At 36.2% G+C, this 14,883-nt stretch overlaps 1 protein-coding gene across 2 annotated transcripts in view; it reads right to left on the reverse strand.

Moving 5' to 3' along the window:
• Positions 1 to 2,984: 2,984 nt before the first annotated feature.
• LOC126183550 (sarcosine dehydrogenase, mitochondrial) overlaps positions 2,985 to 14,883 on the reverse strand; it is a 270,038-nt gene continuing 258,139 nt past the window's right edge. For both annotated transcript variants that reach the window (XM_049925625.1, XM_049925627.1), the window contains exon 17: positions 2,985 to 3,884. In XM_049925625.1, coding sequence (XP_049781582.1) covers positions 3,707 to 3,884 — 178 coding nt within the window. In that variant the 3' untranslated portion in view covers positions 2,985 to 3,706. The remainder of the gene's footprint in view (positions 3,885 to 14,883) is intronic.

Genomic DNA, 14,883 nt, shown 5'->3' on the forward strand with positions numbered 1-14,883 from the left:
AATGTGCTTATTTGAGATCAATGCATGACACAGTAAGTACAATGAATGACTCCCTAAAAACCTACTAGAGTCAGTGGCCTACTACAACAATATCAAGTATGGCATTCATGTAATCAATCAAATGGCTCAGCTTCACGCTGTGAAATATGGATGCCACAGATGCCCCAAGCATGCTTTTTTCAATGTCTTGGGTTTAGCAGCTATAATGCTTGGGTAGTCTATAAGGAAGTAACAGGAGAAAAACTAAGCAGACGCCAGTCTATACACAAATTGGCAGAGGAGCAGGCTTCAGCATATAAGGCCACAAGGCTACAAAATACTCTTCCTAATACAGTATCACAACATTGTAACATTCAGAAGACTTGCCAAATTGGAGGGCGTAGAGGCAAAAATAGAAGCAAGCATTTATGCATAAAGTGTGGCAAGTATGTTTGTGGACCATGTTTAGGCAATGCTGAATTACACCTGTGTGAGGTGTCACAACACAGTAGGTTGTTTTGAATGAGTAAAAGCAGGGTTATAAATGTTTTCTCTAGAATATAGTGTGCTTTTCTATTATTTGTGTTAAAACACATGGTTTTCTTTTCTACAGAAAGTTATCCATTCCACATTTTGTTACATAATGTTTTGATTAGTTTTTAAGTATAAAATGTTCATTGTACCATATAATTCTACAGAAAAATGTAAAACTGTATCCTGGTAAATTGTGTAACTTGTCTGAAATAAATTCATATATGTTAAAATGTGTTTAATTTTTTAAAAACGGCAAATGAAACTGTATCTGTCAAAATGACGGCTTGGTTCTTACAGGTGGATTGGAATCCCTGGTCCTTCTAGCGTTAAAGGTCATTCTAACTGATGAATTAACTTTAAGAAGACTACAGCTACCAAGGAACGCAATTGGCGGGTCAGTAAATGTGATGATGATGATGATGTTTGGTTTGTGGGGCGCTCAACTGCGTGGTTATCAGCACCCGTACAATTTCCCAACATTTGCTCAGTCCAATTTCGCCACTTTCCTGGATGATGATGAAACGATGAGGACAACACAAACACCCAGTCATCTCGAGGCAGGTGAAAATCCCTGACCCCGCCGGGAATCGAACCCGGGACCCCGTGGGTCAGTAAATGTGCAAGATATGTTGTTATTGGTGTTCCTGCCAGAATAATACAGCTGCCATTCTTGTGTAGGGTGTAGATAATCAGAGTTGGGAAAATAACTTTTAGCCTTTGATTCTAGTCTATGGCACAACAATATAAATAGGACTGTCTATTCAATAATAGGTACATATTTATAGATATTTATGTACTTGCTTATTTCATTGTATGAATTTCGTATATTATCATAACCTCTGGTGTTTCTGTCATTTGTATATTTAGTAACATCTGTTATTCTGTGTGGCACTGATTACTTGTTTAACATAGACAACATATTTTACTACTAGTTGCTTGATATAGTTTAAACATATTTATATTGCAAGCTCCATATTTTTATGTAAAATTATGTTATATTCTGTCTATCAATAAACCAGGAAGTACAGAAATCTATTTGGGCTGAAAGGGTGAATGATACACTGTTTATAAAAACATAACTTTATTAGTCACAGAAATACTGTATTTCATATCCCATTTAATCGCAGAAGTTCTTGCTGCCAGAGAAATAAATTACATCTGAGGATAGAACATGGTGTCTTACCAAATGGCATTACTGCATTTTGATGGTTTTGAGAGCCTCACAGATGTATGTAATAAGTAATGGCAGGATTAAAAATACTAAAAATTAAAAATAGAAAACTTAACATTTCAATGTTCTCACTGTGAAGTATGTCATGTGGCACTAGTATTATACAAATATAAGATTAATACTGCTGTTGTCAATTTTAAAGCATTATACTGACATTGAAATCATTGTATTCAAAAGGGTATGAATTGCTCTGCCCAAAATAAACTCTTACACCAAACACATGTTATTCTATTTCCTGGTTTCCAGGTCTACAGCAACCCTAGACTGCTATGTACAGAATTAATGTTGCTCAATATGTCAAAAATAAATAAAGCACTACACCTACCAAATGAAAGTATGATGTCCCTGTTAAGAATTATATGTCAACTGTAGTATGTAATATAGTGATCTGATAACTTAAATATCATTTTAAGAAAGTGTGTAGGAATCAGGAAATCAGTATTGAAAAGAATTTTAAAACTAGAAAAGTCTTAAGGCATTCTGTGTCAAAACAGAAGTACATAAAGTATGGTAAGAAAATATATATGAATGGTGCATTGCATGAGAATAGAATTAAAACTAAAGACCATCATTAATACAGTGTAAGAAGTATGCCACAGAACCAATACGAAAGTACTTATCCTAAGAAAATGTGAGTTGGAATAGCAGAGAAATTAGATGAGCATCATCAGCAGAAATGTCCTCAAGTTATCAAATGACGTTATGCATGGATCTCCACTGTGTATAGCTTAGGATTGTTGTGTCAGGATACTGTGCCCCAAATCAATGTGTCTTGATTTAGTTATTCATTGTTGTCAAAATGTACATACTAATCATCAGCTAAACAGTAGGGTCTACTTGGATCTAAACAATGTGGAGGAAATGGCTGATAGCATAAAGTGACATATGACATGGCTTCTAGGAAGCTGACAATGGATATATGCCACATATCTGGTAAGTGTGTGCAGTGCTATATGGAATCTCATAAAAGTGTTTCAAAGCAAGCATTTGATTAACTATAATTCCTGTTTGAGGTTGACATTATGGAATACTATAACAATAAAATTACCGGTTGACAGATCATTTGATTGCTATATTCTGTACTATCACAATACTGGAATTTAAGGAAATCCATTTATGTATATTTCCTTTAATTTACGTCGTTCCTTATGCCACTATCTGCAGTCTTGTACAACAGGACCCCCCCCCCCCCCCCACCCAAAAAAAAAAGAAATATAAACCTGCACCGGTGCTACATATAAGCTTAAATGCTGGTCCACTGTTTAATTGATCATTGCTTGTTTTTTTCTTTATATCTTTTATTGTTTGACTTACATTTATTTATCAAGATGCCCCATTGACTATCTGTTTTGATTTTCTTCTCTGGCAATATAGTATCTGAGTAGTGAAATGCTTTTAATCACCCTCATTTTCATTTGCCAATACCATCCATAAAGCAGTCTCCTGAGTCATTATTTCCACAGACTTCATAAGTTTCACTAATTGCTAATTATAATTGGTTATAATATTTTTGGTACTGTATTTACATAAATATTATCTGTAGTCCATTTCATTTTAATTTATGTGGATTTGAACTATATTGTTGACATTTATATCCACTTTGTTACAAACATAAAATGGCATGAAGCCTGATATTGCTATTAACTGAAAGAATGGTAAAGGGAAATGTACAATAAACCATTGGCAGACACTGAACTTTTCCTGTACAGTTACCAAAAACTTGGTGAAAAATATGTCAGTTCCTGTTCTGGCACCAAGAACATTCTTTTTCTTTTACTTCACATACTATGTTGACAACTGGAAAGTTCCAAAAACATATAATTGTACTGTACAGTCCATTTTGCCACAAAGTGCTTCTAATTTTAACCAACCAAGGCAACCATATATTTTACTTTACATAATGCATTTTGAGACTGTGATTTTCCTTCCTCTCAGTTTATTTATACATAAATATTCTTAATGCTATTGCCTTATTGGTAATGGCTCATCATAAATTCCTTGAAGTCTTTTCCCTTCTGGGTCAAATGGGCTTTTTATGTATGGAACAGCATCATATCGATTCCCCATTATTTCAATCTGATATAAACCATTTAGAAGAAAATCTGTAGTAATTTTGCGACCATCTGGATGCCTCACATAGCTGCAACAAGAAGGTAAGAGTAATATAAAATAACATGTCTGGTCACAAGTTTTTGATCAATTAATATTTTACTACCATCACAATTACTATTATCATGTTAAAGCATTAATTCAAAAGTAGTACCTCATTCCTCTTTTGCTTGAAAACAGAATGGTATTCAATCAATATGTGTTGAATTATGCTGGCTGGGGTGGCCGAGCGGTTCTAGGCGCTACAGTCTGGAACCGCGCGACCACTACGGTCGCAGGTTCGAATCCTGCCTCAGGCATGGGTGTGTGTGATGTCCTTAGGTTAGTTAGGTTTAAGTAGTTCTAAGTTCTAGGGGACTGATGACCTCAGAAATTAAGTCCCATAGTGCTCAGAGACATTTGAACCATTTTTTGTTGTTGTTGAATTATATCCTAATTGAGACTGTTTTCCATTTTATATCTGTGAACTTGTGGGAACTACATACAAAATAACATTGCTGACAGGATATTTCACTCCCCACTGCATGGGGAGACAGTGCAATCTATGCTTCCTTCTATTATTGATGTAGTTTTCTACTGTGTATCAATTGTGCAAAAAAGTATTATTGTTCCACTAAACCATGTCATATCTCTATTATTTTATCCTCTACACTGTACGGGACTATATTGTTGACCTGTGGCAGCTGCAGATTATGGCAAATACACCCTCAGCTGGATGTTCTACAGCAGCAATGCAGCCAATCTGTACCAATTGTACATTGCAATTCACAATGTTCAGCCATGAGTGCAAAACTATATCATATTGTGCTCCACAATCAGTCTCCCCAAGAAGTGTTTTAGAAAAAAGTGACAGTGATACTCATTGGTGAACCAAAAACAATAGAAATGGTGAAAAATGGGGTCCTAGTGAGGAATTATTGTGTGTTGTGTAACCTTGACACCACCACCCCTCCACAAGTGGTACATACTAAACATTTACCACAGGATCTCTCATCTATTTGACAACCTACCCTAACCAACAGTTTTACCATTCCACTTGAACCAAATTTCAAACTTATGCCACCAAAGTCACGCATAAATTCAAAGGTTTCACTTGCACTAACCACTGTGCTGTATACAGGAATGAGACATTCAGCTTCATTATCACCACACATAGTATTGTTGACATGGTATTGCATTGTTCAACACCCCTATCAAAAGTTTTCCGTTAGATAATTTACATCCAGTGTATTTTCTGCACCACTGCAGAGATAGTTTTATGTCAGGTGCACATGACAATCAAAAAATTACATTTGTTAAAAGATTTCTTAAAGGCAAAGCTCTGTCATGGGTAAATTTAAATATAAGTCAGTGGGTAACATATCAGGATTTCGAGAAAAGTTTTTTAAGTAAATTTTGGTCAGAAGCAGAACAGAGGAGAAACAAAAGTGAATTTTTGAGTGGTCCTAATTATAGGAATAAGAATGACACTTTGAAAGAGTTTTTTAAGAACCAACTTAGAAAATTAGTACATCTTGACAAACCATTTGACAAAATGACCTTGACTGACGCACTCAAAAGTATATTACCAGAAAGATTGCAGTGGGATTTAGTACATGGACCTGACAATGGCCAAGAACAATTTTTACAATTTGTTGACAGGCTGGATAGAGCAGTATAAAGAATTATGTACCATAATAATGAGAATGATAGAAATCACAATGGGAGTGATCACAGAAACAGAGATAATGGTAACTTCTATGAGGATCAAAGTGTCAAGAGAGAGAAAAATTTTGAACATCAGCAGGATAGGAATGATGCAGACAACCATGGGCATTTTATTAGAAGAAACAATCATAGAAGTAACTACTCGGGAAATGGCAGCTCACCTCAATGAAGGTCCACAGTTATGGAGCAAGGAAACAAACACAGGACCTCCAAGTCACACTTGCAATTAGACAATAGTAACAGTGTTAATGGTATGACACATGTAACTGAAACTGAACAGAAGGAATATCAGATTTCCCATTTACATTTTGATCAAAACTTTTGGGATACTACGTCTAATTATGATGATGTAAGTGCTAATCACAAACCAGAATGTGAGTGTAGTGAGACTTTTGATGTAGTATGTACTAATGGTTTCTTTTATTGGGCAGAAAATAGTATTGTTGAGGTGCGTAAATCAAGTGACGACTCTATTGGATCTGAACTAGGTGGTATTTTTGATGCAGATGTGAATTAGAGCTGTGAAGCAACTGAAGTTCGTAAGTCTGAGACTGGTGGCCTATTGCAGACGAATGTAGGTGAGGTAACTGACTTTGATGGAGATGAGACTTGTATTGTCAGTTATGTTGTTGATGAAGTAATTTTGGGGGAATATGATGATGATGAGTATCGGATATTTGTGGAGTTAAACAATAATGATGTTTCAGAGTTATTTGTAAATGATGATGACAATAGAGGTAAAGTAAATAATGTATGTGATGTTGTAAGTGAGGGTCATGGAATACCAGTCCAGTCAAAACAGTTTTTCTTTAATGTCATGCAGAATAAAGATCCAAACAGTAAAGCTGAAGTATCTGTGAGCCTGGAGAATAAAGGTGAAAACTTGTTGAAGTTTTGTTTGGGGCCAGATTGATGATAACTTAGATAAAGGTGCATTCTGCAATAAGTTAGCTGTGGTTAGTCAGAATTTGTATCCCAATTTGTGGAATGAAGGGAAAGGAGATCTAAGCAGGAAGTTTAATTTTGACAGTAATGTGTTTTGTGTTCCTTCTGTAATAAGTGATGTTAGTTGTGCCACAGAATCTATTTATTGTGTTCAATCTTTACCTGACAATATGAGTAATCAAAATAATGTTATGATACCTGTAAAGTTGATAAAACCTTGTGAAGACAGTGTGGATGTACCATTTGATGAAATTGAAAGTGATCTTTTGCATGAAATGTCTGGCTGGCAACAGAGAGAATTCAGATTTTGGGCGTCCTTACATTAAATTAAAATTGATCAGTGGGAAGGCAAGTATTTGATTCAGGTAGCCTGATTTGTGGTATATCTGAACAATTTAGAGACAAGATCAAGTACAGTAAAATTTTTGTGGAAATGTCCACTGCAGATGTAAAGATAAGAGGAGCTACAGGTAAGCAAAGCAAAATGGAAAATCTCAGGTACTTTTAATTTTTAGTATAGAAGACAAGACCTTTGAACATGGATGCTTAGTGATCCCTAGTCTGGAAGAAATATACACTATATTTTCAAGTTCATACAACTATATAATTCTGTTTTGTAATATACTTGTGCTACAAAATTTGATACATATATGCCATGCTACTAAACGAGTAGATACTTTTACAATTTTGAAATGGGACAATGTCACTAAATGTCTAATAATAAACTTCTTTTTTTACAATGCTATTAGGGTTAAATATTATTATTATTATTCCTGTGCACTCCCAAGAAAATAATTAAATTTAATTGTCACGAACTTGTTTGGGTAAAGTCATGGGTGTTGTGGTAAATTGAGTGAAGACTTGTTTTACACATTTGTACTGTAAATTTTAGGAATAATATCTCAAAGCTTCATATGTGCAAACCAAACACATACATATGTTGAACACAATATGCTTATGTCAGTACATTGGGGACTATAGTCCATACCTCATTTTGTAGGCATTTGTTAGATGTTGTGTGTCAGTGCAGTCGAACTTGTCTGGCTTGTGTACATAATTTCTTCTAATCCGCTAATCACTAAATAAATTTTACTTTGGGACACCTTTAGTATATCTGTGTGTATTACCTTACTAGTTCATTTTTTCTTTGCATTTAGCTCTGTTTATTAATGTACTGGGTATGTGAACACTTTTTAATCCATTCTGACATAAACCCTGTATACTCATTTTTTCAACATAGATAGGCAAAGGGAGGTACTGAACAGCATACTTAGTACACACAACAATGTTTCAGGATTCAGCATGAAAGCTAGACATGAATTATCTATCCATTGGAGTGTATGATGAGAAGTCTAGGGAGGAAACTGATAGATGTGGGTGAATCCACTCCCACACTCCTATATGACTGCACCCTCGTTGATCCAGTCGACTTACAAGAGATCATAGGTGCGGGGTAATGTACTCCTGCATCTGCCAACTACATCAGTCTTGTGACTGAAATGTGTAAATTATTAGCCAAGAAATTATCCTACATGAAGAATTCATGGAAATATTTGTTTAGAAAAGCAGTCACTGCTAAGGACAGTGTTATTCCCCATAACTGTATGTTTTTTCAATTAGGGGGATTAATTTCCCAATACATTATATAACTTTAAATAATGCTGTGGAAGGTTGATATTCTATGATATGATTTGTTATGTTCAACATCAAAAAATTAATAAGGTCACAAGTACATTCTATGAACCATGTTGTAAATAATTACCAGAACCTGATAACATTAGGCACTGTTAGGTTAGTAATCATACATTGCAATGAATTTTCTTATCTCAGCACTCAGTATGTATTTTTTAAATCAATTGTAAATGAATCTTCTAGGCTTCTATGTATGTTGGTTAGTTTGTATGAAGAATTAGCAAATAGTGTGGAAGACATTCATGATTGTGAACATAAATTGAATATAGACTGTATAACAAGATGTATGCATTTCTGATTTCATACTCTGATTTTGGTCCCCAAGCTACTCGATTATGTCATAACACAAAGCTATTTATGTCACTAATTGTATTTTTTCTGTATTGTCTGTATTTATTGTATCTCATTGGAACTTTATTTGTGGACAAACTAATGCTTAACTCTGTTTTGGGTACCCTTGGTCATCACAACTGTGTCTGTTTACACAAGGAGAGTGTGCAACTATTGATTGAGGCTAGATGTGTCCTCTGATTATTCTTTACATATGATTGAACTTACTGATATATGTTTATGAACTTTATTCATTTTGTTGTGTCGAAACGTTTCTGCTGTGTACCCGGTGTGATTTGGATTCATGGGTCGGTCCCCACATCGTAAGCATAGACCCTAATATTTTTTTCATTATTTTCTCCTTTCATGAGTCAACATATCCTTACATTCTCTGGTGTATGTGGCTGATTGATTTTGTGCTATACTCCTACTTGTGATTGAGTATATTCTTCTGGTCTGTACCTATCGTGAGTTTTTCGAGTCGGCTCACTCGTCATAGATTTAGGCACTGAATTTTTTTTCTTCTCTTTTAAGGTGTGACTTTATAGATGTAAATTGCAATTTGTAATTCTAGTAATTTACATTGCCTCTGCACTTATTTCTGTAGTTTAGTGTTGTAATGTTGTAGTTTTGATTTTGAATCATTTGTCGTGAGACAGAATGTTTCACAGATCTGGAAATCTGTATTCTGTGTCCTCATGTATGTATAGGTTATGACTTGTATAGTAAATATTTTTCTTACGTTTTCTGTGACATGTTAGGTATCAGATACTTCTACACATGTATATTCTATCTTTCACATAATCTTTCACATAATTTTATACATAATATATTATATTTCAAGCTGAAATTTATGGAAAGGAATTACTTTATTTTGGATGTTACAATCGATTAGTACTAACTCTGAATGTACAGTTAAAATTCTTTTTTTTAGAAACATTTGAAATTACAAATTATTTGGCACCCTTAAAATTTCTATTATTAATTATGCAATCTAGTACTGTTTACTATGTTTATTTCTGGATTCATTTATAAAATAATAATCGAAACTAATAGAAATTCATGTCTAAAGAGAACTTGTAAATCCTTTGGAATATTATTTCCTTCGAGTGAGATAGTAGTAAGCATGCCTCTGATGTCATCAGGAGACATATTTTTGTATTTTGGGCAAACAATGTAATTTCAGCTTTATGAATGTGAAAATTAAAAAGACTGTATGATATGTGACAAAATGTAGTATTGTAAAAACAAAACATTTGCAACAACCATCTTCAAAATTATTTAGATCAATTCATGAGGACCTAAAATGTGAGAATTTCAACGTCAAGAATCAGACCCCTAGACAAGAAGAACTGGGGCCAACTCTGCAAAAAAAGCTAATTAAAGTAAAAAGTTTATTCTAATCTTACTCTTACCAAATTTTCAGAAAAGACTTTGCTTATTGTGGATAATAGCTAGAATTAGGAAGGAGGGGGTGGGGGTAGATTATAAGTCTACTACCTGATTCAGCTAAAGGCATGCTTATTCAGTGTCACACTGACTGCATAGTCTCTGGTGTCATCACTCACGCCTTCCATCTAAAGTGACAAAATGTGTCTACAACTATCTGTAATGAAGAACGACAGGCTACAGATATGGATGAGCATTACCACCATCTCCTCGATTGAGTCACCACACTTGAAAAAATTCGATGAAACCAGTTTTGTCTCATTGAAGAATACTTAGAATCTCTCTGCCTCCAGATGGATGACTACATGCTTCAACAAGCAATACAACTGACATCCATTGAGCTTACCACTGCAACATATAATATAAAATGAACATTTAATGAACAACATGCCACCTCAACTATGGTGCTGGTTATGGACATCAGTCATAAAGTGCACCATATTTATACCATACCAGAGCTCCCCATTCAGCACAGACTGTGCCAGCTCACACCTGATAAACTGTGTATGATAAAGATACTGGTCGATGAACTTTTAAAAGCTAGAATAGTTCAACCCTCAGACAGCCCAAGGGCTTCACACATCAAACTAGCACTACACAAAGACATTACTCTGTGTTTATGTGGCGATTTGAGAATCTTTAATACATGCATTATCATTGACAGTTACCCGATACCCAGCATACAAGGCTTTACCCACTATCTCATGGGTGTATGTGTGTTTAGTGTGTAGAAAGATGACGTTTAGAAGACGGCAATCATTACACCATTTAGACTGTTTGAATATTCTTTTATATGCCATACGACCTCAAAAATACAGGCCAGACATGACAACAATACTTAGAGAGCATCTTCTTCAAGCTGTCCTGCCGCTACGCATACTCAGATGACATTCTCATTTTCTCAGGAGATAACAACACCCATGAAATATTTCAAAGAAGTTCTTGATATTCTTTCCACAGATGGTGTCATTATCATGGACAAAAAGTGTCAACTACAAGAAACTGAATTTACTTTTCTGGCTCACGTGGTTTCTATTTCAGACATCCAGCCAGTATCACGATCAACAAAACTCATTTTATTTACATGTCAAGTTCAGTAGTACCAAATTGAGGAGCACATCTCCAAGGTCATGGAACGTGTCAGTACATGAAGTTACAACATGAAAGTAATAACAGATAAAAATAGATGTTTATGAACCCAAAAGAGTCAGTCCATAAGTTTAGGTAAACTCAACCTACAATAAAACAAGAATCAGCTTAATTTTTCAAGGAACTTCTCGACAGAATAGGAGTGACTCACAAGGAAACTCTTCAGTTTCAATTTGAAAGCATGTGGATTACTGCTAAGATTTTTGAATTCCAGTGGTAGCTTATTGAAAATGGATGCAGCAGTATACTGCACACCTTTCTGCACAAGAGTTAAGGAAGTCTGATCCAAATGTATGTTTGATTTCTGCTGAGTATTAACTGAGTAAAAGCTGCTTATTGTCAGGAATAAGCTAATATTGTTAACAAGAAATGATATTACTGGCCGTAGGTTGTGTTCCAAAAATGAACAGCATAGAGACAGAACTGATGACACTTCCTGCAGGACCTGACCATCTTTTTGCCAGACAATGCTCAAGCACATACAGTGCAAGCTGTTACTGATTTGGTTGACTGATGGGGCTGCTAAGTGCTATACCACCTACTGCACTCCCCTGAATTAAGCCCTCATGAGTTCAACTCGATTTCTAAACTGAAGGAAACACTTCATGGCATTCACTTCACAACTGCTACAAATTCGTCAGGCAATAGACCGTGCCACTCGAACTGTCAACACAATTGGCACTGCTAAGAGTATCCTACAACTTACTCATCACTGGCAATGGATTATACACAATGCTGGTGACTACTTTGAAGGTCAGTAAAACTTTGAAACACGTATCTATTTTGTATGAGATGCAAATAAATAGTTGCCACTATTAAAGTTACAACCCTCATATAATACCATATGACATAAGCGAATGAAAATAAGCAAAGTAGACTAATTTTCATGTTGAACAATCACTCACTTTAGATACTGTTCGAATAGTAAAAACGGCAGCATTAAGTCTTTGAATAAGATCCTGAATGTGGGCTTTCCACGACAGTGTCATTAATCATATGCCCATTCTGTGAAATTAAAACATCATGTTTTGTTGAATTGTGTGTTAGAAAATGTAAAAACTGAATCTTACTGTGATTTAGCATTAGTTTATTTTCTACAAGCCATGAACTTAGATCATTGAAACTGAGCCAATGTTGCACACAACATCCTTTACTACCAAGCTAGTGTGATCAGTAAACAGTAATATTTTAGAGTTACCCATAATACTGGAGGGAATATCATTTATATAAATAAGGAACAGTAGTGGCCAAACACTGATCTCTGGGCACCCCCCACTTCACCATACCCCACTCAGACCCCACATCACAGCCATTCCCAACAATGTGAACAATGTCCTTTTGCTGTCTGTTGCTAAAGTGAGCTGATCCCCGCATTCTGTAATTGTCCAACTTCTGGAGCAATATTTTGTGATCAACACAATAAAATGTCTTAGTTAAACAAAAAAAATCTGTCAACTACCTCCCTGTCAAGACTACCATGAATTACACAGTTTCCTAGGGACAATAATTTTTTATCAGTGCCACTTGCCACAAGCAGCCAACTTATGGACCCCACTAATGGAACCACTAAAAGGCAAAAATGCCAATGGCAAACAGAAGCTGCAATGGACTACCAACATGCAAAGATCCTTCAAAAACCTAAATGTCTGCCTTACTCAGGCAACAACTCTGGTACACTCACTCCCTCACGCACATTTATCAATAATCATGGATGCAAGTGACTTTGCAATTAGTGCTGTCCTTCAACAGGAGGTGGCAGTCATGCAACAACCCCCGACAGGCTGTTCTCAGAAGCTCACTGCCTCATAACACAAATGGTTGTCTTATGAGTATGAACTTTTCACTGTCTATGAGGCAATCTGCCACTTTGAAAACAACGCTGATGGCTGATCTTCTCCATTCATAACCTATCAAAAGATTTATCTTCAAGATGCTTTTGACACCTCAATTACATTGCTCAATTTTTGATGCACAAACATCACCTTAAGTGTGCATACAATATCACTGCCAATTGTTTGTCATGCATCAACACCACAATTAATTATGAGGAATTTTCAAAAACACAACTAGAAGATGCACAAATCAAAGAACTACTCAATGACACTGCAATGAACCTCAAGATTGAAAGCCATTTCATTCCAGGCACAACAAGGCAGATATTATGCAATATTTCATAGAACCAAGTTCATCCTCTAGTACCATGGCAATTTTGGAAACTTATTTTTGATCATATGTGCAACTGAGCACACCCTGGTATCTGACCAATGACAAAACTAGTAACTGATCATTTCATGTGTCCACATGTCAAAAAAGACTGCAGAGGATGGAAATGAACATGTACACTTTACCAGAGGAAGCAAAGTAGGACAACATGCACAATGCTTCTTGGATAATAGCAAAAGGGCACACTGACATAGTAGAATCCTTTCGTGAATCCAAAGGTTACTGTTGTACGCTATCCTACTATCCATCAATGACCGAGTCACACATTGGAGCTTAGCTATTCCAATACACAAACATGTCAGCAGAATTTCCACCAGGACCTTGGTCAGCATTTGGATCTGTCACAATGGATGTCCTGCATCCATTACCACTGATGAGGGTCGACAGCTTGAGTCCACTTTGTTTTCAGCACTGTGCTCCCTCTGTGCCACCCACCACTAACAAACTACTATGTACCACCAACAAAGCAATGGTATAGTGGAATGGTGGCACCACACACTAAAGGCTGCTTTAATGAGCCATGGAGGTTACTGGATTGAAATACTGCCATGGGTGCCACAAGAAACAATTAAAGGCACCCCTCACTGAATTCTTATATGGCAAACCACTTGCCTTCCCTACTGATTTCATTTTCAGGTAACAACAATGGATAGCACTGAAACTGTGACTCTCATTACAAGAGTAAAGGAACACTTTGTTCACCTCAAAATCTTGGCCCCACAATATCACAGTATCCCTAAGATTTTCACCCACAAAACACTTGCAGATTGTACCCACATCATGCTCTGTGACAATACAATTTGCCCTGCTCTGCATACCCCTTACACAGGACCACACAATATGTTAAAACACAGAGCATACACCTATAAAATCCTGCTCAATGGCAAACCCACCACGGTATAATTTAACCAATGTAGATGCTTCTAGACAATCCATTCACTGTTGACACATCGACCCATACCAACACTCTGACAATGTGACCATGCACATTGTGCCTGACACTGACTTCACAGTCACAGTCATAGTCACTTGACACCATTGTTTTGTGTGTTAAATTTACAGACAATCTCCTCATCATGGAAGGTAAGCACCCCAAATGCCACACCAAGAATGGATCTGCAATCGCCACTTCACTTGTTCTTATGTACTGTGTACTTATTTACTGATGTTGATTCAGCAACAATCTCATCATGTGCACCCTCCAATCATTTCCTCAAGATTACCATCCCTCTAATTTCAATACTCGCCATAACAGCAACAACTTCTTTTGAGGATGATTCATCACAGCCTGACCTCAACACATTGTGCAGAACACCAATCACTCTCCAACAATCCCACTTCAGCCACATGCTATGCCCATCCACATACCTGCAATATTTTGAAATCTATGCAGTTCACCGAGAACCTCACCTCTTTCATACCAGTGCTTCTCACTATGGGAGGAGGGAGCTCTGTGTAATATTTGTCCCTCTATATGAGGAGACAGTGTGGTCCATGCTTCCTTGTAATGTAGATGTGTTTTGCTACAGTGCATA

The sequence above is a fragment of the Schistocerca cancellata genome, chromosome 4 (assembly GCF_023864275.1).
Source record: "Schistocerca cancellata isolate TAMUIC-IGC-003103 chromosome 4, iqSchCanc2.1, whole genome shotgun sequence".
NCBI lineage: Eukaryota > Metazoa > Arthropoda > Insecta > Orthoptera > Acrididae > Schistocerca > Schistocerca cancellata.